We start from the raw sequence: 27,562 nt of genomic DNA on the forward strand, positions 1-27,562 counted from the left end.
GCCGCTACCTACCGCGCAGCTCTCGCGCGATCGGGGAGGTGGGAAGTATCCCGGGCTGGGGGTGGGGGTACGCTGCACAGCTCCAGTCGCCGTCGCGGCTTCCGGTGCTAGGTGGAGGGAAGGAAGGAGGGAGCCGGGGAGTGGGCCAGGGCAGCAGCCGGGCTGAAGTCGGCTTGGGGAGCCAGAGGGAGCGGAGCGGAACCTGCGGGGCAGAGGCGGCGGCCGCAGCGGCGCAGCTGATAGCAGGAACAGGTGAGAGGCTGGGAAGGGAAGGCGGGTCCCGGTAGAGAAGAGGCTCGGTCAGGGTGAGGGCTGAGGAGATAGAGCGCCTCCCGGGCCCCGCCCGGCACTGCTTGGCGTGGGGCGGTGGGATCCTTCCCACCCGAGAGCTCAGAGAGGGGGCGTCGGGCCAGCTTCACGCCTGCCCCCGCATTTGAAGGACGCAGAGCTGGGGTGGGGGGCGCACACGGATTTGTCCTCCGCCTCGCTCAAGGGGGCGACCTGGGCTGCAGTTAGGTTGTCGCCTGCAGGAGGTGTGCTGTTGAGGGAGAGGAAAACCGTCCGAGGAGAGGTGATGCGGGGGCGGTGATGGCTGTTTGTATCTTTTCTGTTAAAGGGCTAGGGAATGCTGCTTTCTTCTACTCCCTCTCCCTCCCCCACCTTAGCAATAGGAGACGGGAGAGAAGCCTTGCTGTGGTTACACCCCCTCCCCCATCATAGGGCAGGGGTGCGTAGAGGGGTTGGGGGTTAGCCAACAGGGCAGGCTGCTGGGGCACCACATGGGCGCTATTGTGGTAGAGGTTGCGCTTTCGAGTCTAGGGAACCGCAGGTTGGGAAGAGGGCAGCAAGTGGGGAGAGGGTGGAGAGGAGGCAGGAGAAGGGGGAGGGGGATCTGATCTTCCTGGGAGAAGAGAGGTGGGGCCTTCCTCCCCAGGCGGAGCGGGGGCGGTCTCACAGGAGGAGGGAGCATCTTGTCACTGGCCCTCAGTTTGTGTCTTCCAATCCGCTTTCTTTCTTTAGGAAGTACCAGGATTCCCGGAACAGAAAATGGAGCCATTGCTTACGCGAATCGTTTGAGGGAAGGGGCGGGAGTTGGGGAGGTGGAGTTCCCTGTTAAAACGGGCCACTTGATTAGCAAAGTGGTAGCTGTTATTTTGGGGGAATTCCCGTCTTGATTGCATTAAGGCGGGTCTCCATCTTTCCAGGCCAGGAGGAATGTGGTGGTGGAGGTGGAGGATTGTGGTATGTGGTCAGGAGTGAAAAGAAATAGTAAGGCCGTCCCGGTGAGGGAGAAATGTAATCTAAAACCTGTCTCTGCTGTTGTTGGATTGGGTCACCCCTGGTCTATGGCATGAAAGTTTTATTGGGAGGAGATCTGCTGCAAGAGTCTGATTGCTTGGGTCAGTGCAACAGGACAGAATCTAGTCGCTGCATACCTCCTTCCCTGTCCTCAATCAGGTAGGTAGTAACAGTCTTTGCTGCCATTTTGTCTTGGGCTTGTTGTTGGAGTAGGTGTCTCCACTTGCCGTGACTTGGGACATGGGACAGTGTTATGGGACAGTGGATTATCATAGCCCATTGGACTTGAGTTTGAAAAACATGTCTGTAAAAGTTCATTCTAAGAAAGAAACTAATCCATTAAGGTTCAGCTTTTCACCGAATGAATGATTGACCTTGGATTCAGCCAGGAAAGGCTCCCATGTATCACATATTCACATGCGTCCTGTTTCCCAGCATAGAATTATTACCTTGCATAGTTAGAATTTTTATAGTTGTCTATCTTGCTTTTCCAAAGAGACTAGACGCTTTTCGACTGCAGGAACTGGATTTCATCTCCTCTTCCACAATGCCCATGCAAACAGTAGGTACCCATAATGAATTTAGAATGTAAATGGATAGAACTCAACAAGCTTTCTAACTGTAGTTTAAGGAAAGGGCAAGAGATGGCTTGGCTGTCAGCAAAAGTGCCTGGAAATAGCTTAGCAAGGGTACAAAGACCCTTAGCCTTTGTAATTAAGAAGTTTTTGTGTCTCTGCCTTCCTAAGAGGCACAGAATAGGCATAGATAATGGAAACTTAAGACCCAAAAAGAAAAATATTACTAGAACACAGAGTCATTATCTGCAGTCCCAGATTTCCTGCTTCCCCATTGTGGGCAAAGGGGTCTCTCCATCAGACCTAAGTCTTTCAAAGTGTTATATATGAATTGGGATCCTGGAGAGTTTGGAGGAGGGACCAATATATGTATATGTGTGGTGTCAGGTACAGAATTGGTACCAGTGAATAGTAGCTGCTATTATTATACTGAATGCAAGTATAAAGGGGAGCAGACTGGAAAGAGTGTGAGTGAAATACTAAGTGCACAAAGAGTCATATTGTAGTGTGTGTTCACCCTACTCTTTTACACTAGAGTCATAATAAGAGGAAGTGGACTCAGGATAGAGGGTGGGATTTATTGGTTAGAAGGAGGAACTTCTTTAAAACCAGGTTGGTTAAAGTTGAGTATGTAACTGAAGGAAATTGTAGAATCTGCTTCCCTATATACCTTTATTTTTATCCACCCAGGCTGGAGGGCAGTGGTGTGATCATAACTCACTGCAGCCTCGAGCTGGCCTCAAGCCATCCTGTACTTCAGCTTCCCAAGTAGCTGGGACCACATGCGTGTGCCACCATGCCCAGCGAATTTTTTTTTTTACTTTTTGTAGAGATCTCACTGTGTTGCTAGGGCTGGTCTCGAACTCCTGGCTCCAATATATCCTCCCACCTTGGCCTCCCAAAGTGCTGAGATTACAGGCATGAACCACCATGCCTGAACTCTCCTCACCATTTTTATTTAGGTAAATTTAGAGGCAGAATGGTATAGTAATTAAGAGTGGATCTTGGAATCAGACAAAATTAGATTCAAATCCTGCTTCTGCTAATTACCAGTTGCATGTTTCTTGTAAAATTGCTTGTCTTCTCTCTTTATTTTCTTCATCTGTAAAGAAGGTAATGACATATGGTTTTCAAGAGAATTATTATTTTTTTGGTTGTCAGTAGAATTAAATGAGATAAATGTAAAGCACCTGGTATTGTACAAAGCATATAGTAAGTACCAAATAACTGTTAGCTGCTATTAATAATCCATTATCATAATCCTAATAATATGAACACTCAGGGCTGCCTTAGAGGAAAAGAGGTTTACAGAAGAACAACTTGCTGCCTGAGGTGCTTGTGTAGAGGGATGATTGTTACCATGAGTTTCTATGCTGGTCGTAGGCTTATAAGCAGCGAAATCTTTTTTCAGCTTCAGCATCAGCATCGCAGAGACAGCTCCTGCTGCCTGAGTGGGAGGTGAAGCTGGAGCAAGGCAGGGGCCCTGAACCATCAATTTGGATGTAGGGTGAAGATATGGGGGCACAAGAATAGTATTCATATTAGAAAAGTCAGTGTGACTCTGAGATAATGGTTCACTCTTCCAGAAAAGAGCACCCTGATGACCTAGGTCAGGGATTTAGATTCCTAGATGCCCTTATTTTAGGTCTCAGTCAGTATTTGGGGATCTTCATTTAGTCCACTCTTTTCATTTAGTCCAATCTTAATAAAAAATGTCTGCTTTTGAGTATCTGTTTCAGAATATCATGGCCTAGAAATTGTGATATCTGTATAATTATCTGTCTACCGTACCTTCTTCACTCGAACATCTGTTGCAAATATAGATAGAGTGCTAATAAAACTATTTGATAATGAAAAGACATGAGGAGCGTTTGGAAAGAGTCCCACAGATGTTTGAAGGTTTCATATTATAGTCTGGTAAAGAACTGACTAAAGTAGGGATTTCATGAATGTGTTAGAGCTTTACCATGGACTTATGCAAAGGATCTGCCACACCATGTGGACCAGAAAGGAAATGGCTCAGAATGTTAGAGATCCACCATTATTACCATATTCCTGAAGAAAGTTGAGATGACTGGGTGTGGCAGGTCTCTTGGTACCTTTTAGTTCTCCCATTACTGCTGAAAGCCTGGCATAATCCTTCCTTTATTAGCTTATGCACAGGAGTGTCAAGCATGAATGCTTAAACTTCAGCATGAGCTTAAGATGTAGGAGAGCATTTGCTCTCTGTTGCAATGGTTTATGTCCTTTTTAAAAAAAAAAATAGTCAAACCTTAAATAAAATTTTATTTGAATTCTAATACATAAAATGGACAAAAGTGGAGTTACTCTCCACTGGTGGTGGAAAATGGGGGTGGGGTATAATTACAGCCCCTCACATGATCTCTCCTCTCTTCAAGCAGAACCTGTGGGCTCTGAGGACATGGAAACCATTTCTTCAGTTTGTCAGATACAGGGAAAAGGATCAGTGACCACCTATAGAATACAGTCTTCTTCAACCCCACAAGTGTTTTGCCACCCTCAGTAGAACCGTTCTCAACACGCGTGTCAGTCACTAGCTATAGGTCAGTCGTTGGTGCTGGATGCTGGAGATGTGAAATATGAATAAGGCATAGTCTGTGCTGGCAAAGAGCTCACAGTCTAGTGAGGTACTTTCCAGCCTTTTTCTCATCATGGTATACACAAAAAATGGTAATAGTGAGACTTGAAATCTGAGATGGCTGGCCCAAGGGCTGTAGCCACCCCAAGCCCTGCCCAGCCATCCAGTGGCTGATAGATCAGTATCTCCAGCTGACCTGTAATGCACTAGAGGCACATTGGGCAGTTCCAGCTCTGGAAAGCAAAACAGACAAACGTGAATACTGCAGCAAGTCCTAGAGTAGAAGTGTGTTTGGGATGCCGAGGGATCGCAGGTAACTCTTATTCCCTAAGTAGGCAGTTCTCTGTTCCTCTGTGTCCTTAGGCTGCTCTGTATAATGGTTGGCCTTGTCCACATCATGTCTTCCTGTTTAAGCAGTTTACTGTCAGCTCCATCTTGACTTGCACAATGGGACCAGATTAGGCGCAGAAGATTATTAGGAGTCTAGGCTATTGATGGACTTTCAGTGATTTTGTGATTAGGAATTTATAGTGTTCTGGATATCCAAGACTGTAGAGGTGGGCATTGGATTGGTACAGCCATAGAATATCAGGAGCTGTAGTGGTTGTAAGCTGGTCAGATTCTAAGAACAAGGCAAGCTGAAATTTTTGGGCAGAGGGCAGTACCACAGAATGTTCCAAAGAAACAAATGAGTCTAGTTTTTATCTTGTCACTGTTTTATCTGGCTAGGATTCTAAAACAGACCTTGTCATCTTTTCTGACTCACTTGCTAAGGGTTGTCCATGGTAAAAGCCAGACCCTTCCCAGGCGTTTTGGGTCTCCATCAGACAGGGCAGTTCGGGATCCTTCTTCACTTCACAGCTGTGGCGTCCTTCAGGTTTGTGTGTCCTGGAGTCTTTTCCAGGATTGTTCTTTGCCTAGATGGGAAGCTGGCATAACAATTCTGGCCTGAGCCTAAACACCGCTAATTGAGCTAATAGGAACTTATTTAGTTAGGTACGTTTTAGTTTACACCAAAACTCTAGCTTTGGATCCTCCCTCTTTTCTTTTGTGTGTTCTATCCCCATTGGTGTCTATGATGTCTTGCTCTCTTGATTTCCCTTCTATCCCTCTGGTAGCTTCTTATTCTTTCCTGGCCTGCTTTTCTGCCTGCTATTTTATTTATTTATTTATTTATTTATTTATTTATTTTAATTAATTTTTTTTTGAGACAGAGTTTCGCTCTTGTTGCCCAGGCTGGAGTGCAATGGCACGATCTTGGCTCATAGCAGCCTCCACCTCGCAGGTTCAAACCATTCTCCTGCCTCAGCTTATGGAGTAGCTGGGATTACAGGCATGCGCCACCACGCCTGGCTAATTTAGTACTTTTAGTAGAGACAGGGTTTCTCCATGTTGGTTAGGCTGGTCTCGAACTCCCGACCTCAGGTGACCCGCCCGCTTTGGCCTTCCAACGTGCTGGGATTATAGGCATGAGCCACCGCGCCCGGCCTATTTATTTTTTATTTATTTGTTTTTTTTTTTTTTGAGGTGGAGTTGCGTTCTTGTCACTGAGGCTGGAGTGCAATGGTGCAATCTCAGCTCGCTGCAACCTCCGTCCACCACCTGGCTTCGAGCAGTCCTCCAGTCTTGCCTCCTGAGTAGCCGGGATTACAGGAATGCCCCACCATGCCCAGCTAATTTTGTATTTTTAATAGAGATGGGGTCTCACCATGTTGGCCAGGCTGGTCTCAAACTCCTGACCTCAGGTGATCCGCCCACCTTGGCCTCCCAAAGTGCTGGGATTATAGCTATGAGCCACCGCGCCTGGCTCCCACTACTTTAAATGTTGAAATGTCAGGCAGGTTTCTGCCTTTGCCCTTTTCTTCTATCCCACTGTATACACTATCCCTAGATATATCAGTTAGGATGTATTAGTTGCAAAAATAGAAAACACACATGTGTCTAAAAGGCTGAGAGGATTTATTAAGTCATATAGCAAGACATCTAGTAGAAAGGCAGATATAGGCCGGGTGCAGTGGCTCACGCCTGTAATCCCAGCACTTTGAGAGGCTGAGGCAGGTGGATCACTTGAGGTCAGGAGTTCGAGACCAGCCTGACCAACATGGTGAGACCCTGTCTCTACTAAATACAAAAAATTAGCCGGGCGTGGTGGCAGGTGCCTGTAATCGCCCAGCTACTTGAGAGGCTGAGGCAGGAGAATCGCTTGAACCCAGGAGATGGAGGTTGCAGTGAGCCGAGATTGCGCCATTGCACTCTAGCCTGGGCAACAAGAGCAAAAACTCCGTCTCAAAAAAAAAAACAAAAAGGCAGACACAGAAGAACACATATTGTACAATTCTACTTCTATGAAGTACCTAGAGTAACAAATTCATAGAGACAGGAGAATGGTGGTTGCCAGGGGCTGGAGGGACAGGGGGATTGGGGATCCTCTGTTTAACAGGTACAGTTTCAGTTTGGGAAGATTAAAAAGTTCAGGTGATGAATAGTTGTGATAGTTACACTACAGTGTGAATGTACTTAACGCTACTGAATTGTATACTTAAAAAATGGTTTGAATGGTAAATTTTGTGTATATTTTACTATGATTTAAAAAAAAAGAAGCCAGTCGGGTACAGTGGCTCATGCCTGCAATCCCAGAATTTTGGGAGGCCGAGGTGGGCGGATCACTTGAGCCCAGGAGTTTGAGACTAGCCTGGGCAACATGGCGAAACTTCAGTTAAACAAAAATTAGCCAGGCGTGGTGGTGCATGCCTGTAGTCCCAGCTACTCCAGAGGCTGAAGTGGGAGGATTGCTCGAGCCTGGGAGGTGGAGGCTGCAGTGAGCCACGATCACGCCACTGCACTCCAGCTTGGGTGACAGAGCAAGACCCATCTCAGAAAACGAAAGATGCCAGGCGTGGTGGTGCATGCCTATAGTCCCAGTTACTCAGGATTGCGTGAGCCCAAGAATTTGAGGCTGTAGCGCACCATGAGGGCACCTGTGAATAGCCATTGTATTTCATCGTGGGCAACATAGTGGGACCCCATCTCTAAAAAAGAAAAAGTTTAATTTACCAGCTTGATACTGTAATTAAGGACCCAGCTGAGTTTTTCCCATTTTTCTGCTCTGACATCCTGGAGTTTTTAATGTCTGTCTCCCTCTCTTTATGGTCTCCAGATTATTCTAGCTTCTCATCCTTCTACATCATCAACATCCAAAGGCTGGACAAGAGAACATTGCCATAGGTCCTTTTCTAAGACTGAGGGGCCAGGCACAGTGGCTCATGCCTGTCATCTCAGTACTTTGGGAGGCTGAGGTGGGAGGACTGCTTGAGGTCAGGAGTTCGAGACCAGCCTGGGTAACATAGCGAGACCTCGTCTCTACAAAAAAACTTTAAAAATTAGCCAGGCATGGTGATGCACACCTGTAGTTCTAGCTACTTGGGAGGTTGAGGTGGGAGGATCTCTTGAGCCCAGGAGATGGAGGCTGCAGTGAGCCATGATCATGCCACTGCACTCTAGTCTGAGTGGTAGAGTGAGACTGTTTCTAAAAACAACAGTAATAATAAAAACAAACATGTTCGGGCCAGGTGCGGTGGCTCATGCCTGTAATCCCAGCACTTTGGGAGGCCGAGGTGGGTGGATCATGAGGTCAAGAGATCGAGACCATTCTGGCCAACATGGTGAAACCCCGTCTCTACTAAAAATACAAAAAATTAGCTGGGTGTAGTGGCGGGCGCTGGTAGTCCCAGCTACTCGGGAGGCTGAGGCAGGAGAATGGTGTGAACCCGGGAGGCAGAGCTTGCAGTGAGCCGAGATCGTGCCACTGCACTCCAGCCCGGGCGACAGAGTGAGACTCCGTCTCAGACAACAACAACAACAAACAAACAAACATACATATTCACCCTCGGATCTGTTCCTCTTGTATTTTCTTTCTGAAGAAATGCCACCCAGCCCTAGGCCAGAAACCTGGGAATCATCTTTGATTATTCTTCTCTTCTGCCTACATTTAAGCACTCATTAAATCCTGTGGATTCTACCATTTTGATGTTTCAAATCTGCCCTCTTCTATCTCCACTTCTAGTTGAGAACTTGCGATTTCTCACCTGTATTACTATACCTCCTAAGCAGTCTCTGTGCCTCCAGTCTTTCCCCTTTCTAATTTACTCCTGAAACTTCTAAAGCACATACCTGATCACGTTACTCAGCATGGCCTTTAAAGCCCTTCATGATCCAGTCCCTGCTTATCTCTCCAGCCCCATCCCTCATCATTTTCTTTCTTTTTTTTTGAGACCGAGTCTCACTCTGTCACCTAAGCTGGAGTGCAGTGATGTGATCTTGGCTCACTGCAACCCCTGCTTCCTGGGTTCAAGCAATTCTCCTGCCTCAGCACCCTGAGTAGCTGGGATTGCAGGCCCACACCATCACACCTGGCTAATTTTTCTATTTTTAGTAGAGACGGGGTTTTACCATGTTGGCCAGGCTGATCTTGATCTTCTGACCTTGTGATCCGCCCACCTCGGCCTCCCAAAGTGCTGGGATTACAGGTGTGAGCTACCACACCTTGCCTGTAATCTTCACTTTAGGAGGCTGAGACTGGAGGATCGTTTGAAGTCAGAAGTTCGAGACCAACCTGGTCAACAAAGTGAGACTCTATCTCTACCAAAAATAAAAATAAAAAAGTTAGCTGCGTCACGATGATTTGGGCCTGTAGGTCTTAGCTACTGGGGAAGCTGAGGCAGTAGGATTGCTTGAGCCCAGGATTTGGATGCTGCAGTGAGCCTGGGTGACAGAGTGAGACCTCATCTCTTTAAAAAAAAAAAAAAAGATTATATAAATTTTTTTAAAGTGCTATCTGAAACTTAGGTCTTTTTTTCTTTTTCTTTTTTTGAGACATATTCTCTCACTCTGTCACCTGGGCTGGAGTGCAGTGGCGTGATCATGGCTCACTGCAGCCACAACTTCCTGGGCTCAGGTGATTCTCTTGTCTCAGCCTCCTGAGTAGTTGAGACTACAGGTGCGCACCACCACACCCAGCTTTTTTTTTTTTTTTTTTGTAGCGATGGGCTTTTGCCATGTTGCCCAGGCTGGCCTTGAACTCCTGGCCTCAGGCAATCTTCTTGCATCAGCCTCCCAAAGTGCTGGGATTACAGGTGTGTCCTGCTGTGCCTGGCTCAGTCTTTATGCCTTTGCACACACTTCCCCTGCCCAACTCCCTCTTTATTGTCTGATTACTTCCTCGTCTTCCTTTAGGAGCCAGCTCAGGTATGACCTGAGAATTATGTTTCAGAATCACCCTTTACCCTTCAGTGTTGATTTACTGCTCCAGCTTTCTGTTCACATAATACTATGTGCTTTACTCTTACTCTCACACTGTTTTGTAGTCCTGTCTGTCTTCACTAGTCTTTTCCATTAAAGACTGAGTTTCATGAAGGCAGAAACTGTCTCCCTCTCTGTATCCCTAGTTCAGTATGCCCAATAAATGTTTGATGAATGAGGCCAGGCACGGTGGCCCACGCCTGTAATCCCAGCACTTTGGGGGGCAGAGGCGGGCAGATCACAAGGTCAGGAGATCAAGACCATCCTGATTAACATGGTGAAATCCTGTCTCTACTAAAAATGCAAAAAATTAGCCAGGTGTGATGGCATGCGCCTGTAGTCCCAGCTACTCGGGAGGCTGAGGCAGGAGAATCGCTTGAACTTGGGAGGCGGAGGTTGCAGTGAGCCGAGATTGCGCCACTGCACCCCAGCCTGGGCGAGAGAGCGAGATTGTCTCAAAAAAAAAAAAAAAAAAAAAAAGTTTGATGAATGGATGAAAGCTGGTATCAGAAGCTATTTCTTAACTTTGGGAAATCTTTAAGTCTAGTCGAAATAGTTAAGATATCATCTAGGAGTTCTTATGTTCTGATTTCAGTGCTCTTGAGACAAAAACTTGGAGTTTACACAGGTCACGAGCCAGCTGCACCAAGAAAACTCAGTACAGGCGTACTCTGCTTTTGTTTCCTTAAATTGTATTGGTCTGTTTGGTTAGCTGTGCTAAAAATAGCATCTCTTAGTGATATTTCAATTTGAAAATTATCTAAGAACAAAGCTGTTTTTACTGCACTCTGCCTGGCAGCAGAGGGTTTGGGAGACCCTGGTCTTCCTTCCCCTGGACGCTGAAGAGGAGGAGGTAGTGCCAGATCAGGAGTCCCCTCAGAGGTGTCTCATAGCACATTCTTGGATCATTCACTGGAATCAGGTAGAGGGAGTATGTGTGGCCGACTGGGATGTGTGACTCTCAAAAGCACCTGGAGATTGAGGCAGGCACGTTCTTGCAACATATGTAAGGAAAGATGGCTGAGTAGCCAGTTACAGCAACAGCCTGCTTCTCCTGGGGGGATGAGGTGGGAGCAGTGAGTTGTCCTCAAGTGAGGATATCCTTAGATGAGGCTTAAATCAACTGATGTGCTTAACTGAATTCCTACAGTGTCCCACACAGATTGTACTAGAGCACATATTTGGGTTCCTATTGTTATTTTTACTTGTGATAATAAAGTTTCTGACTGTAAAACAGAACCTGGAGGTATCTTCTTTTTAACAGAGATGTTAGTATATTCCATTTTTCATCTTGAGCCACTCACTTTCAGTCTTAACTGCTTATTCTTGGTATCCAACAGCCAATGGAACCCTGGCATTTTGCCCTATAAACACAGGAGTACCATCTGTGGTGAAAGAGAGTAACTAGGCTATATAATACACGGAGAAACAATTCATGGTTTGTTTGCTTTGCCATTCTGCTTCCTAGTGCTTTTTTAGGAATGTATTGTGAAAGTGAGAATAGGCTGTATAGCCAAAGATTTGTATTCATGGCACAAAGCAGAAAGCTGCTACCATCTTGGTGGTAGGGCAGCATGCTCTCTGGTATTAGCAAGGGACAGGGAAAACCAAGACAAGAAAGCCAGCATCCCCTTTGAAATGCTCATTTAAGTCAAGCTCCAGATTATACTTAAAGAAAAGTCATGGCCAGACGTGGTGGGTCATGCCTGTAATCCCAGCACTTCAGGAGGCCGAGGCAGGTGGATTGCTTGAGGCCAGGAGTTTGAGACCAGCCTGGCCAGCATGGCAAAACCCCGTCTCTACTAAAAATATAAAAATTAGCAAGGCATGGTGGCACATGCCTGTAATCCCAGCTACTCGGGAGGCTGAGGCACAAGAATCACTTGAACTTGGGAGGCAGAAGTTGCAGTGAGCAACCTCTGCCTCTGCACTCCAGCCTGGGTGACAGAGCAAGACTGTCTCAAAAAAAAAAAAAAAAAAATAAATAAATAAAGAGGAGGAGTCATAACATCCATTAGTTTCAAGGTCCTGGGCTGTGCCAGGGAGACACATGATAGCTACTGGATATTTATTTTTTGAGATAGAGTCTCAGTGTTACACAGGCTGGAGTGCAGTGGCGTGATCTCGGCTCACTGCAACCTCTGCTTCCTGGGTTCAAGCGATTCTCCTGCCTGAGCCTCTGGAGTAGCTGGTGCTACAAGCATGTACCACCACGCCCAGCTAATTTTTTTTTTTTGAGACAGAGTCTTGCTGTTGTCTGCCTGGGCTGGAGTGTGATGGCATGATCTCGACTCACTGCAACCTCCACCTCCCAGGTTCCAGCAATTCTCCTGCCTCAGCCTCCCGAGTAGCCACCACACCCGGCTAATTTTTTTGTATTTTTAGCAGAGACAGGGTTTCACTGTATTAGCCAGGATGGTCTCGATCTCCTGACCTCGTGTTCCGCCCGCCTCGGCCTCCCAGAGTGCTGGGATTACAGGTGTGAGCCACCGCACCCGGCCAATTTTTGGGTTTTTAATAGAGATGGGGTTTCACCATGTTGGCCAGGCTGGTCTCGAACTCCTGACCTCAGGTGATCCACCCACCTCAGCCTCCCAAAGTGCTGGGATTACAGGCGTGAGCCACTGTGCCCGGCCTTTTTTTTTTTTTTTTTTTTTTAAGACAGAGTCTTCCTCTGTCACCCAGGCTGGAGTGCCAGCGGCATGATCTCAGCTCACTGTAACCTCTGCCTCCTGGATTCAAGCGGTTCTCCTGCCTCGGCTTCCTGAGTACAGGCGTGCACCACCATGCCCAGCTAATTTTTATATTTTTAATAGAGATGGGGCTTCACCATGTTGGCCAGGCTGGTGTCAAACTCCCAGCCTCAGGTGATACGCCCACCTCAGCCTCCCAAAGTGCTGGGATTACAGGCATGAGCCACCATGCCTGGCCAGCTATTTAGATATTTTATCAGTTATTCATCAGTCCCACTGTATATTAAATGGCAAGAGAGGATCCCACCAATTCTAGTCTTCTAGTCCTTTTATGTTGTTCCCAAACCAGTCCTTGGGTCAAATATGTGTGGAAAATGGCTGAGAATGGACAGGATAGCTAAGCAACTCTCTGTGCATTACACAGAGATACCAAATCCTACTGGACAGAAGAAATAATATAAGGACATCCTCAGATGAGGCTTAAATCAGCCAATGTGCTTAATTGAACTCCCACAGTCGACTTCGCACTAGAGGGAGGACAGATTCAAAATAAGTAGACATAGTCTTTGCACATAGGGAATACACAGCTTAACGTGGGAGGCAGTAAATACACAGACTTATAAAAGAAGAAAAACTCCACAAGGTAGTAAGTGCCACATTGAGTGGTTAAGGTCATTCAAAGTAAGGCCTTGATGTGGCATGCCAGGAAATAATAGGTGTAACACTGGGATCAGCTTTTGAACCAGGACTTCAGCATGACAGCCGAGCAAAGAAGCAAATCAAAGGACAGTGTACCTGTGTTCTGGGGCAAGGCATATTGGCTACTTATATCTTTTTCAGCCACCACTATACTCACAGTTGGTAAGCATTTAATCAGCAATAGTTTCAGTCATAAAGGACAGCAAGATAAATGTGTGGCATAAATTTAATTCAGAATCTGGGCCAAAGCCTGATACCAAACCTTTAAAGCAAAGTGTCATCTGGAGCTGAAGGAAAGGCTGCCTGAGCAAGAGGCAGAATAAAGGCTAGAAGACTAGGAAGACTTGGGAAAGGTTTAAATTTCATGAGGTGTTAGTAGTATGACCAAAAGTCACTACTACAAATTGCCAAGGTTGGTGAGAGCTGTTCTTAGCTGGGTAGGTCGCTCAGGGGTCCTCAGGAGTCTGTCCACCTGGGTGGGTTGAGGCAGGAAGAGTAGGGAGGAAGGCTAGCGGGTGGCTTGACTGAAGTTGAACCCTAAGGTTGAGCTAGCCCTTCTTCCTGGTGTGTGAACCCTCTAGGTCACGGGTAGGGCTCATCTGGGGAACCTACTGAGAGTGCCACGCCTGGCTCATTAGTGGCTGTCTGGGGAGGCCTTTTGAAGATGAAACACTTCATAAGCACTCATTGTTTCTGTTTTTTTCGGACAAACTAGTACTTTGGTCTTCAGGGACTGTTGATCTGGCTCAGTTGCACTAGTCTGGAATTTGCTGCAAACTGAGAAGGGTGTTGGGGGAAATGTCAGAAGTTTTTGTAAAAACAACCAAACTCCCACCAAACCCCCATGCTTTAGCTTGTAAATAGGATTCCTCCCCGTCCACCTTTCACATTCTTGGGTTTGGGCGCACTTTGTCTTGACCTGTCCCTTTGGCTGCTGAGTTTGGGGTGTGTGTGTGTCTCTGGTTCCCAGATTCTAAAGAATGCCAGCAGCTGGCATATGGTGATTGCTGAATAAGCTGCCCGCTGACACATGCCTCCTGCAGGCACAGAGAACTGGTTTGTATGGGTGATTCTGAATCCTCATTTTATTATTGTTTCAAAGATGCATTTCTGTGGCTATCCTGTGCCATAGAGAAGAGAGGGAAGAAGAAAGGGAATGAATGAATGAATCTGATTCTGTCTGTTGGGGCAATGGTTGGGGTGAGCAGATAGACATTTTATACCTTCATAATGATTCTTTTGGTCCTGTTCATCCTTTCAGCAGGTATTTGTTGTTGTTGTTATTATTATTATTATTATTTTGAGATGGATTCTCGCCCTGTCACCCAGGCTGGAGCGCAGTGGCGTGATCTCGGCTCACTGCAACCTCCACCTCCCAGGTTCAAGCGATTCTCCTGCCTCAACGTTCCGAGTAGCTGGGACTACAGGAGTGTGCCACCATGCCCGGCTAGTTTTTGTATTTTTAGTAGAGATGGGGTTTTACCATGTTGGCTAGGCTGTTCTCAAACTCCTGACCTCAGGTGATCCACCCGCCTGGGCCTCCCAAAGTGCTGGGATTACAGGCGTGAGCCACTGCGCTCGGCCTCAGCAGGTATTTGTTACGTGCCTACCATATGCCAGGCATAGCATCCAGTCTGAGTGAGCTTTCAGTAAAGTCAGTAGAGACCCTGGGGATTAGTTGAGTTTTTGAAGTACTGTGTGCTAGGCACTATTCTTGGTACTAGAGACAGAGCAGTGAACAAAACACATAAGGAGCTGATATCTTAGGCAGAATAAAACAATCAGCAAGAAATAAATATATAATGTATCAGATGGTGATAAATGTTGTGAAGAAAAGTAAAGTGGGATAAATGGGGTAGGGAGTGGTGTGTGTCTGTGTGTGTGTTATACATGTGGTTGTGGGAGGCCTCTTTGGTAGGTGACATTGAAACAGACAAGTAACTGAAGGGGGTGAAGGAGTAATCTATGATGGTTATCTGGAAGAGAAGCATTCCAGGCAGAGGTGATAGCAAATATGAAAGCTTTGGGCCAGGCATGGTGGCTCATGCTTGTAATCCCAGTGCCCTGGGAGGCTAAGGCAGGAGGATTGCTTGAACCCAGGAGTTTGAGACCAGCCTGGGCAACACGGTAAGACCTCGCCTCTTTAAAAAAAAAAAAAAAAAAAAAGCTTTGAGGCAGGAAAGGAAAGTGTTGGGGAATTGGAGTGGAGTAAGCAAAGAGAGAGTAGTAGATCTCATGAGAGAAGTAGGGGAGTGTAGGTCTTGTAGGACCTTGTAAGCCATGGTTTGGGCCTTGGGTTTTACTGAAAAGGAGCTATGAAGCCACGAGTGGGTTTTGAACAAAGGACTCATATGACCTGAGTTTGGTTTTAAAACCACCCTAGATGCTATATGGAGAATAGGCCGAAAGGCTTAGGGAAGAAGCAGAGAACCAATGAGATGACTGCCTCATTGCAGTGACCATGTGGGACAGCCCCCTCCTTGGATGGGCCACAGTAAGCCAAGGATGCACCTAGCTGAGGAGTAAAGGGGTAGCCCCGCCATACCCCACCTCTCTACTGCCAGTGCACTGTTGTTTGAACAGGGCACAACATTAGCAGCTGGCATTCCACAGAGTGTAAAGGATCGGCTTCTTTTAAGAGTGCGGCTTTCTTATTCCTCATTTATTTTGGTGTGGAAGAAAGATGGAGTTGCAAAAATATAGGAAGGGAAGAGGCAGAGTCTCTTGATTAAAGGAGAGAGCATAAACCTTGGGAAACTGGCAAGCCTGAACCTTGTCAGGAGTCACAGAGAGCCACTCCTTATTCCGCTCCCTCCTCTCCCACCCTTGCCAGAAGTCTCAGGGTAAGTAAGGTTAGGGGAGGGAGGGGCATTAATGATCTTGCAATGCCTTGGGGTATAGGGTAGAATGTCAGAACTGAAGGGACTTCAGAAATCATCTAGTTCAATCCCCCTTCCATTTACAGGTGCAGATATGGAAAAGTGAAGTAACTTGCCCAGAGTCACATGGTTAGATTACTGGCAGAGCAGGGATCCTTAGTGTTTACTGCTTTGTCTCTGTTCCCAAAGACTCAGTATGTATCTGAGTGGGGCTTGGTATTTATAGTCCCCTCAGGCTCTCCGTTTGTCATGAATGAACTCTAGCCATGACCTTGGGAAATTCTATTTACTTGGAAGTCCTGACAAGCAAATGATGGTATGATTTCACATTTCCTTTGTCTAGGATCAAGTCTTCCATACCAGGGACCAGGCCAAAACCAGACTGCCACTGCCCCTACTTGGGCCCCACTGTCCCCAGAAAGCAGCTGCTGTGATCATGGGCAATATCTTTGGAAACCTTCTCAAGAGCCTGATTGGGAAGAAGGAGATGCGCATCCTGATGGTGGGCCTGGATGCCGCAGGAAAGACCACCATCCTATACAAGCTGAAACTGGGGGAGATCGTCACCACCATCCCTACCATTGGTAAGAGCACAGCTTGGATGTGGGCTTTCACGCCGGCAGCTGAGGCAGGGCAGGGACCTATTCCTGGTTCCCCAACCTGGCCTCTTCTCCCCAGGCAAGTCCATACAATTTGGGGGGTTCAGAAAAGAGGGTGGTGTTGTTTAGCTTACTACCAGGTGCTGAGGTTGCTGTTTGCCCACCTAACCTGGCTCTCCCTGATGCGGGAACTTCCATGGCCTGGCACTCAACAGTTGCCCTCAGGCACGGAGTTGGTTTCTTCTCTGTGTTGTTTGGAAAGCAGGTAAAAGGCTTTGATGTTCCTGCCAAAGGCTTGGAATTACTTGGGTTCAGATCTTTGGTGGCCAATCTTGGTTACAGTTTGCTGAAGGGAGGTCTCCCTACATTTGCTATGTAGATGGGGGCTCCAGTCAGCATTGTCAGCTGGCTCTGCCTTTGGGGCTCCAGGATGCCAGCTTACTTCCCTTTCTTCACTCTGCCTCTCAGGCCCCACATCTTAGCTGAGGCCGACTCTGGTAGCCAAAGTACCAGAGTAGGGCTGAGTCATTTTGTAGGAGGGAGCACCAAAGACTGAGTGGAAAAGTCAGGAAAGTTGGCCGACGTTACCCAGGCAACTGTGAACCTCTCAACCAACTTCCTCATCCTCTTTGACTTCTCTTAGGTTTTCATTTTGGCCTTCAGGCTGCTAGGTTAACGATTATCAGGTCTGAGGAAGCCTTAGCTTTTGTTCCATTGTTGGTGTTATGGCCACCACTGGGGGAAAGCAGAACCAAACTCATTGTGGTGGTGTTTGCGGGGCTAGTGTTTGAGGCCAAGTGGCGATTGCCTGTTTTTTTTCCAAAGGGTTCAATGTGGAGACAGTGGAGTATAAGAACATCAGCTTTACAGTGTGGGATGTGGGTGGCCAGGACAAGATTCGACCCCTCTGGAGACACTACTTCCAGAACACCCAAGGTATGCTCAGGCCTAGCGTGGGTTGGTTGGGTATGAGCAGAGAGTGTGGCTGTCTTTGTTTATGGGTGGCTAACTGTTACCCTGCTGCAGCTCCTGGGGGCAGAAGAAAGGGAGGAAAGGGAGCAAATATTTGGAGGGTGTCAGGCGGGTGTGGTCTTTTGGTTGGGGGGAGGGGGTTACCTGTCATCTTAGCGCAGCCCATGCTCTGCCTTCCTAGGGTTGATATTTGTGGTCGACAGCAATGATCGGGAGCGAGTAAATGAGGCCCGGGAAGAGCTGATGAGAATGCTGGCGGAGGACGAGCTCCGGGATGCTGTACTCCTTGTCTTTGCAAACAAACAGGTGAGACTTCTTCCCACCCCTGAATTTGGGAGACAGCAAACTGGCTGTGGAAATTGTTGGCTCTTGGGCCTATTATATGGTTAACCCTTTTAGTATGCTCTCAATGTTAGAAGCGTGGGAAACTGAGCACTTGGCTTCTTTATGCCCCTCTTCTTGTGCCCCACCCCAGGCTTTATTTAGCAACATTTCAGTCCTCAGGAATTGTCTCAAATCTTTCTTTCATCTTGCCTGTTATCTACTTTAGGAGAATTGGCCTCACTCCTGCTGTCAGACAGACCTGATTCTTTGGTCAGTCTGAATCACGTCTCTTGCTTCCCCACCATCCTCGTATTTGGTTTCCAATTCTTCAGTACAGTGACCTCTAGTGCTTTGGATCTTGAGTTCTAGGTGACTAAATCCAAAGTAGCTCCTTAGGATCTTGTTCTGGGTTTCCTAAAATAAAGGAGGAGGGGAAGGTGCTGGTACACATTTCTTTGGTAGATGGGTGTTCTAGAAGCCTTTAAAAAATCCTGAGGCTTCTTTTTATGTGTCTCCCACGTGCTCCAGGATCTGCCTAATGCTATGAACGCTGCTGAGATCACAGACAAGCTGGGCCTGCATTCCCTTCGTCACCGTAACTGGTACATTCAGGCCACCTGTGCCACCAGCGGGGACGGGCTGTACGAAGGCCTGGACTGGCTGGCCAATCAGCTCAAAAACAAGAAGTGAGAGCCAGACAGCCCTAACCAAGCACCCCACCCACCCCTGACATACCTACTGTCACCCTGCCCCAGTCCTACCCCTTCCTCTCCATTGCAAGTGTGGCCAGGGCCCTGGGTATCATGTCCGCATGCCCAGCAAGAGCCTTGCCTCCCCTTCCTCCCCTCCTTTTTCCTGTCCACCTATATGACCAATCCCTAATTGCTGTCCTGATGATGAGTCATTCCAATTTACTGGATTTAAAACAAAAACAAAGTTGTTACGGTTTCATGGGGTGGCCCCTCTCTCTCTCACCCTCTGGGTTTCGGGAGGTCGAGTGGGGTATTCTCTTTGTTTGGCAGTGGTTGCTGTCCTCTTGGCATCTGAGTCCTTTCCCTGTCCCCACAAGCCCTTCTACTCCCTGTTTGCCTTTCCTTTGCCACCCTCTCCCTGTTCTACATGGAAATTGCACGGGCCTCTCTGTGTTTGCGTGCATGTGTGCGCCTGTATATACATGTATAGAGAGATATATTTGTGGGGGCCGGGGGGAGCGGGGAGGGGGTGGAGTGAAGCTCAGGGCTTGCAGCCAGGACACTGCCCACTGGAGCCTGTCATCTGCCCCTTCCGTGTTGGTGAGATTAAGGGAAGAAGGTGGGAGGGCATTAGTCAAGCCGGACTGCCCCAGTCTTTGACTGGTTACCCTCCTCTCTGCAGGTAGGTTTTTCTGGATGATAGGACAGATGATTGATTCTCCACCACCATTTTCCTTGTACTCTTCTCTCCACCCTTCTTAGGGCTGGAGGATGGCATTTATCTCTAGATGACTGTTCCCAAGGAGATGCCACTCTGCTCTGCCTTACTGTTGGGAAGGAGAGAGGAACCCACTCACTCTTATCAGCTTAGAGTGTTCAACTGATCCTTCCCCACCATCTTCAGATCTGTTCCTCTGGAGCTTGACTGGGGGGTGGGGATGGCAAGTCCATGGTGTGTGTTAGGGACCCAGGGCATTGGGGGAAGGGAGGCGAAGGCCTGAGGTTTTCCATCTTCATTCTCTTTTGTTATTAGGAGAAGGTGAGGCATGGGCCAATCCCATTCCTGCCTTCCAGTGTCCCACCACCCTTCTGATCTTAGGGGTTGGATGGGTCATCTGTCCTTGGTCAGAATTTTCTCACCCTAGTACTCCTACTGGCCTGACCAGGGCTGACTGGGTATTCTAATGGGGAGCTGGGAAGTGGGGTGACATAGCTGACCTTAGTATCAACCCCCCTCTTCTCCAACTCTTGTTTTCTAGTCCAGGATATGCTAAAGGACGAAGATTTTCTATTGTTTCCAGGCCCTCAGACCATCCTTGCTGTCCCTTCACCCTCCATGCCCCTGCCATCCTCACTCACTTCTCATAAATGGATCTGGGGGTTAGAGTGGAGGAAATAAAATCCTGAAGTGGTTGTCAGTCAGTGCTTGTGGGATGCAGTGGTCTTCAGGATTCTCCCCGCATTATTATGTAGTTGTTCAGAAGCTGTTGCTACTGCGTCTCTCTGTCTGCAGGGGGCACTTGTTCCTGAGGTCCTCGCCTGGGTCCTACTTCTGTAGTTTCTGTGAAGACGTGGCTGTCCTGTGGGCTCCTGTGTGTGCTGGCTGCGCCCTGAGCTCCGAGACAGCCGCCCATAACCTGCTAAGGTCAGGGCCCAGGGCCCCCCACAGCATGGCTGAGGGACCCCTTCCCAGTAGGGCTGTCCCAAGCCCCACTCCATGGGGCCAGGTTTCCTGGCCACTTTTGTTGATAGCAGGTGGATCAATATTAGTAACCCCATCCAAGATTGAACTGTGAAAGAGAGGTTCCAGGGGTATCTCCCTCAGTGCCAGTTACTTAGTGATGTGTTACCCGGGATGCAGCAGGTGTGTGCAGGTATCTTGCTCTCTAGGCCTGTGTGTGTGTGTGAGTGTCTGTGTATATGGGTGTGGGTGTGTTTGTGTGTGGTGGTTGTGTGGGGGGGTGTTGGAGGTTCTATTTCATTTAAAAATGTATTCATTTCCCTGGCCCCACAGATGCTTCCCTCCATACTTTTTATTTGCTCTGTTTCCTCAGATTTATTTTGTCTTGCCCCATTGCCTCTCCTTCCTTGAACTCTTTCCTTTTCAATCTCAACTCATTCACTGCTGTTGCTCATTTGCCCTTTTCCATGTATTTTTTCCTACTTAGGATTTTCCACTCTATCTTTGTGGTTCATGAGGACTTTGCCTCTTCTCCTGCCTCATTCCCTGACTTTCTCTAGTTAGATGTCAGTCCTAAATAGGTTTTCCTCACTTCAGGCCTCACCCCTCACCTTGTTTTTTTGGGGGCTCCAGGGACCAATCTGGGGCTGGAAATGTTAGGAGGTTGCCTTGGTGCTGCCCCAGATCTGTCCAGCAGGGGGCAGTAAGTGATCTTGGTAGTATCCCTGGCTGCTAAGCCCTTGGCAGGGGTGGTCCTTTCTACATTCCCATTCACTTAACAGCTCTTTTGGGATTGGGTGTTTCATTCCATTTCTGCCCACTCCCTCTCCTCTCCTCTCTGGTAGGTTTAATTTTATGCTTTCCCTGATTCCAGCTTTCTGCTTCCTGAGGACTCCCGCTCCCCCGACCCCAAAGTTTGTCTGTGGTGTTATAGTGGTAACTGCAGTTCCTCCTCTGGAATGTAGACTGTATATGTTTAATAACTCACCTTCTCTATCCTTGCTCAAAATGTGGGATAACGCGATGACTGTGACCCTGGTTGGAAATTAAACTTGTTTTATGCAGCTTTGGAGCCGACCTTCATCTTTGCTGTGCAGCAGCCGTGGGACAGTAGTTTCATGGTGAGGGGAGTCCTGTTTCTGGTCCCTCTCTCCATAGTGCTCCTTCTTTCAGCAAAGGGGTAAAAGGCACACTTGATTGATAGAGAGTAAGGTTATGGAGGAACTTAGTGCCACTCCACACTGGTTATTTCTTCCCATCATACCCCGCGGGGGGGGGGGGGGGGGAGCCCAAATGAATTGGGCATCAGAGTGTGAGGGCTTCGTGACTTTCCTCCTCTAGTTCTAAAGGGTTTAAACCTGAAATCAGCCGTATTTCTCACCTGTTGGTAGACTGTATGGACTTCACTGGCTGAAGGGCCCTGAACTTGGAGGGCCCCATGTGCCTCTACTCTCAGATCTCCTCAGCCTTGCACATGAGGTGCTTCTAGTTTGAACAGAGACCCCCTCACTAGTCTTGTTCTGGACTTTGGCAGTGAATAAACATGAAGGATAAACGTCTGGGCAGTGTAATGACCTTAATCCTTCTTACAACTGATGGCCCTGCATCAGCTCTACTTCAGGCGTGTGGTTTTTCATTGTCAGGATGCCAAGCCTCATCCAGAGATCCCACAAATGTCTTGAGGAATAGACCTTTTCCATAAAGCCTCCATCCTCCCATCGCACGCCCACCACTATTCTGTTCCTCCCCTGCTACCAGTGTCTGGCTCCAGGCAAAGAAAGGGATGGTGCTACCTTTAGGGTGGGTGAGGTCTGGGTGAGCCAGGCAAGCCTTCCCCAATCTTAATATTTTCTTAAGCTTTGAGGACAGAGGTCTTCCCAGCCTGCTGTTGTGGGAAAGGGATAGGATTTAGGCATATAATAAGTTTGAGAGCCCCAAGTACCAGTGTGAAGCATATAATTTGTATTCAGTTACTTCCCTGCTGCCTCCCCTGCCAATTTTCCTTTTCAGCACTTCTGTTATTAATAGGCCATCACCCTCAAGGACCAGTGCTTCCACCCATACATAGCTCTCAAACTACTCCAACCAGACATGTCTTATCAATCCCAATGACTTTGAACATTACCCACCTACTCCTCAAGATCAGATGACACTTTCCTCCTTCCAGGCTTCTCCAGAGTTCTGCTTGGTGACAGGGGGCTGATAAGAGTATCTTTCCCAAGTGTTTTCTTTCTTCTTCTTTTTTTTTTTTTTTTTTTTTTGAGACGGAGTTTGGTCTTGTTGCCCAGGCTGGAGGGCAATGGCACGATGTCGGCTCACCACAACCTCTCTTCCTGGGCTCCCGGGTTCAAGCAGTTCTCCTGCTTCAGCCTCCTGAGGAGCTGGGATTACAGGCATGCGCCACCACACCCGGCTAATTTTGTATTTTTAGTAGAGATGGGTTTCTCCATGTAAGTGAGACTGGTCTTGAACTCCCGACCTCAGGTGATCTGCCCACCTCAGCCTCCCAAAGTGCTAGGATTACAGGCGTGAGCCACCACGCCCGGCCAGGTGTTTTATTTCTATATTAGCAAATAGATATCTTTCAGAGCTACAACCTCTCATAATGATAAGGGAGAGGACTTTAGCTGAATGGTGGGCCACTGGGGGGTCTTTGGACCCCTGAACAACTTGGGGAAGAGGATGACCTATTCCCATCTGTCCCTTAGTACTCAATTTAGAATGCCAGGAAGGAAGTAGAGGGGAGCCCTCTTGTGGCAGTTGCTGAAGCCTTCCAGTTCTTTTGAGGGGATAGGGGATGAAGAGGAGACTGAACCTGGGAGGTAAATGCTTAGCACCCAGCTCTTAGGACAAACAGCAATCCCATCTTCCGGAACATGCATAGCATCAGTCATGGACTGGCGGAAGACTTGGACCCAGGGTCCACTTCAGGATAATCTGGGCAAGGGAGCTTCCCAAATGAGCCTGTAGAAAGCCAGTGGAAGGGCTTAGGTTGGCTAAGGTGGGATGGAGGGCAAAACCCTCCCCTTCATTGCAGAGTATAGGGGCAGTGGCAGAGAATGAATGTATGTGTGGGTTTCTCAGCCTTGAGGTATAAGGTCTAAAGGCTCTGGGGATTCACTGCATACACCACTTCCAGTTCAAGCGCCTAGGTTGGTTACAGCAGGAAGTTGACAAGTATGTATTTAGTACATTCGATGTTTTTAGGCATCTGCTAAAAGTAGGTCAAACCACTGAACTCAGGGAGGGGGCTGGGGATCCATTTCTGGGATGCTGTGGAATCCTTTTGGGATATCTGTAGTATACCACGTTGGGTAGTGAGAGTTGGGGGACACCCCTTCCATTGCTGCTGCTTAGTGTAGGGAGTCGTGTCTTTGGGCAGCAGTAATATTATTAAGAAAAGCTTTTTTTTTTTTTTTTTGAGACACAGTCTCTGTCACCCAGGCCGGAATGCAGTGGCGTGATCTCGGCTCACTGTAACCTCTGCCTCCCAGGTTCAAGCGATTCTTGTGCCTCAGCCTTTTCCGAGCTGCTGGGATTATGAGTGCACACCACAACTCCCTGCTAATTTTTTTTTTTTTTTTTTTTTTTTGAGACGGAGTCTCACTCTTGCCCAAGCTGGAGTGCAATGGCGTGATCTCGGCTCACTGCAACCTCTGCCTCTCAGGTTCAAGCAATTCTCCTGCCTCAGCCTCCGAGTAGCTGGGACTACAGGTATGTGCCACCATGCCCAGCTGATTTTTCTATTTTTAGTAGAGATGGGGTTTCACCATGTTGGCCAGGCTGGTCTTGAACTTGTGACCTCAAGTGATTCGCCCACCTTAGCCTCCCAAAGCACTGGGATTACAGGCATGAGCCACCGTGCCTGGCAGAAAAGCTTCTTTTCCAGTTCTGAAGAGTGTGAAGGTAGGAGAGCCAGAATTCAGTTCTCTCACTTTCCAACCCAGTAGCTGGAGAGAGAGTGTCTTGCTGGTCACTGGGGAGTGATAGGATCCGGATGCCCGCCTTCCTCTTCAAGTTTTTCTTTCTGATTGGGTTTCCTGACCCTGATTGCTGGTATGGGTAAGAATGACTCTGAATTCCTGAGAAAAGGGAAGAGGGTTAGGACAGAGGAAATGGAATCATTTAGTCAGGTAAAGGGAGCAAAGCCACCGAAGGCAGTGGTTGGAGGTGTAGATGTGAGGAAGTTGGGTTGAGACCATTCACCATCAAGGCTTGAAGATGAGTGTCTGTTTGTGTGTGTCATGTTGGCTGTGAGTTGCAGAAGAGAGTATCTCGCCTCTAGTTGAGGAGCACTTCTGGCTTCTGAGCTGAACATGGTGTAGAAGAGAGGATACTCAATCCAAAACCCTGGCTGTCTATGCAGAGGGCTGACCAGTTCTACCCATGTACCCTTCCTTCCCCCACCCTTCCTCACAAACCAGGCATATTGAGAGCTGTCTGGCAGTCAGTCCAGGCGAGGCAGCAGGTTTGAGAATGGGCTTGTCCGCCTGGCACCTGCTTCCTCCCACTTCCACCTTCACCCCTCCATCCCGTATATCGTTCAGGGTCCTCCCAGCACAGAATTGAATACAAGGACTTTTAAGGCTTGGAGGGCTTAGCTTGGGGCTCTAACCCACAGGAATTCTTTCTGAGTTCTGAATATAGTAATAAAGGGCGCTCTTGGCTTTAGGTTATAGATAGGAGATGGGGAATCTGTTCTTGCCTTTGCCAAATCTTGCATTGATGGGATGATACCTCTTTGATTAGAACAGCCATAGGGGAAGAGTGGAGGAAGTAAGTAAGTGCTTCATTCTTGGATGAATATATGCATAAACATACCTGAAAGAAAACATCTAGTCAGCTGGGGGTATGCATACCCTTGAAAATACAACACCAGGCCAGGCATGGTGGCTCAATTCTATAATCTCAACACTTTGGGAGGCTGAGGTGGGAGGATAGCTTGAGCCCAGGAGTTTGAGATCAACCTGGGCAACATGGTGAGGCCCCATCTCTATAAGAAAAAAAATATATATATATATATATAATTATATGTTTATATGATATATATACAATTATATGTTTATATTATATATATATATATATATTTTACTTTTATTTAAAAAAAATAGAGATGGGATTTCACTATATTGCCCAAGCTGGTTTCAAACTCCTGGGCTCAAGCAGTCCTCCCACCCCAGCCTCCCAAAGTGCTGGAATTACAGGCATGAGCCATTGTGCCTGGCCAAAAAAAAATGTTTTTAATTAGTTGGGCATGGTGGCACGTGCCTGTGGTCCCAGCTACTCAGGAGGCTGAGGCAGGAGGATTGCTTGAGCCTGAGAGGTTGAGGCTGCAGTGAGCCGTGTTTGCGCCACCGCACTGGTGACACAGCAAGACCCTGTCTCAACCAAAATCAAATTTTAAACCCAAATTTGTATATGCCAACTCAGGCTTTTACTTTATTAACAACCTGTTATAAATAAACACTTAAGAACATTTAAAGAGCAGTGTTCTGCTTATTCTTTGGCACATAATAGTCATGCAACCTTGATGAACAAATGGATGAATTAATAAACACCATTGTCTTTAATCAAGCTGGGCATGGTGGGTGCCCCATGAGTCTTGGAAGCCCAGGTACTGTGGTAGGGTTTCTCCTACACACTGACAGAGACAGCTTTGAGTGTGGAGGCTTTTCTAGCAATGGTTCTGTGATTAAGTTGTATCTCCAGCCAGGGGTGGGCCAACTCTCCTATCTTTCCAAGAATCATCTCACCTTTCTCTGTTGTTTGGATTTCTTCTAACTTGATCTAAGGAAAAAGCTCCTTCTCTGGTCCCTCCAGGGTGCAGATGGGCTTGTGCTGCCTGTGGGTGGATATTGTGTTTAATAGTTTTGCCCTTTCCATTTCTACTACCACCTTCTCCTACTCCACTCCTCTTCCCCTTCAGGTTCCTGAACAGAGCCTCAGACCTGGATAAGACAATAGCCTTCCACCTTCACCACACTGTTCGAGTCTGCTGATACATCAGTGCAGTATGCTGTGTCATCCTTTTGCTTAGAAACTTGCAATGTGTTCCCACTGCCTTAGTCTGACATTCAAGGTTCTTCACAACTAGCCTTTTTTTTTTTTTTTTTTTTTCGAGCTGGAGTCTTGCTCTGTTGCCCAGGCTGGAGTGCAGTGGCGCGATCTCGGCTCACTGCAAGCTCCGCCTCCTGGGTTCACGCCATTCTCCTGCCTCAGCCTCCCGAGTAGCTGGGACTACAGGTACCCGCCACCACGCCTGGCTAATTTTTTGTAATTTTAGTAGAGACGGGGTTTCACCGTGTTAGCCCGGATGGGTCTCGATATCCTGACCTCGTGATCCGCCCGCCTCGGCCTCCCAAAGTGCGGGATTACAGGCGTGAGCCACTGCACCCGGCCTACAACTAGCCCTTAATTCCCTCTCCAGCCACCTCTCTCTAGTCTCTGGCCAAATCCCTTACTTTAGCCAAATCAGTCCATTCATTTTTCCCAAACATCTGGCCCTCTGCCTTCACCTCCTTTCTCACTTGTTTAAAAATCCCACTCCAAGATCTAGCTCAAGTTTCACCTCCTCCACAAAGCTGCCTGTGCCCTCTGCAACCACAAGGACTTTTATAGTTTTTCCCCACGTTGGCTCCTTTAGCTCTGTTAGCACAACTTATTTAACACCTCCCACTCATTCCCTTGTATTGCTATATATCTTGTTTATTCGTGTAATATTTAATATTAAACATTATTTTTATAACCTGAGAAGTAACATCTGAGCAGGAAAAAAATTGTTTTTATAACCAAAGTAATTTCTATTGTAAAAGATCCAAACAATACAAAAATATACAGAGCAACATGTGGGACATTCCCCTTACTCTTCTCTCTCCCATGCCCAAACGTAACCATCCTCAGCTATTTGATGTGCATCCTTCTAGTTCCTTTTCTAAATGTATGTGCTGACACATGTTTGTGGAGGGGTTAAAATATAAATGGGCTTATATCACATCTGTTATTCTGCTACTTGCTTTTTTACTTAGGGTATATATACATTTGTCTTAGAGATTTTCTATATTAGTGTAATTAGATCTCCTTTTAATGGCTTCTCAGTATTTCATAGTATAATTTCTTCAAAGTAAAACATACTGTCTAGAATCTATTATTTGGAGGCTATCGTGTAGCTAGTACTTAGCTCCAGACATGATTGCAACCTTGACCTTGCCATCAGTTAGCTGGCTCTTTGGGGGAGATAGGAAGGGAGGAATGG

The 27,562-nt window shown here is 47.4% G+C and overlaps 1 protein-coding gene across 4 annotated transcripts; it reads left to right on the forward strand.

The window, feature by feature from the left end:
• Window positions 1-27,301, forward strand: ARF3 (ADP ribosylation factor 3). Of its 4 annotated transcripts, none has more exons than XM_509036.9 (5): window positions 1-252; window positions 16,386-16,626; window positions 17,467-17,577; window positions 17,795-17,919; window positions 18,466-21,374. In XM_509036.9, exons 2-5 carry the CDS (start codon window positions 16,479-16,481, stop codon window positions 18,625-18,627), a joined length of 546 nt encoding a protein of 181 aa, XP_509036.1. In that variant the 5' UTR covers window positions 1-252; window positions 16,386-16,478; the 3' UTR covers window positions 18,628-21,374. The 4 variants fall into 4 exon arrangements, with proteins under 4 accessions (XP_509036.1, XP_054520276.1, XP_054520275.1 ...); XM_054664301.2 differs by lacking the exon at window positions 18,466-21,374 and adding an exon at window positions 26,237-27,301 and having other exon boundaries at window positions 33-252; XM_054664300.2 differs by having other exon boundaries at window positions 75-571.
• Window positions 27,302-27,562: the final 261 nt, after the last annotated feature.

This window comes from Pan troglodytes, chromosome 10 (assembly GCF_028858775.2).
Source record: "Pan troglodytes isolate AG18354 chromosome 10, NHGRI_mPanTro3-v2.0_pri, whole genome shotgun sequence".
Lineage (NCBI taxonomy): Eukaryota > Metazoa > Chordata > Mammalia > Primates > Hominidae > Pan > Pan troglodytes.

Coding starts and splice junctions, on each gene's coding strand:
- ARF3 (XM_509036.9), top strand. CDS start 16,479: ATGGGCAATATCTTTGGAAACCTTCTCAAGAGCCTGATTGGGAAGAAG. Junction 17,578..17,794: donor CTACTTCCAGAACACCCAAG/GTATGCTCAGGC, acceptor CTGCCTTCCTAG/GGTTGATATTTGTGGTCGAC. Junction 17,920..18,465: donor TTGTCTTTGCAAACAAACAG/GTGAGACTTCTT, acceptor CACGTGCTCCAG/GATCTGCCTAATGCTATGAA.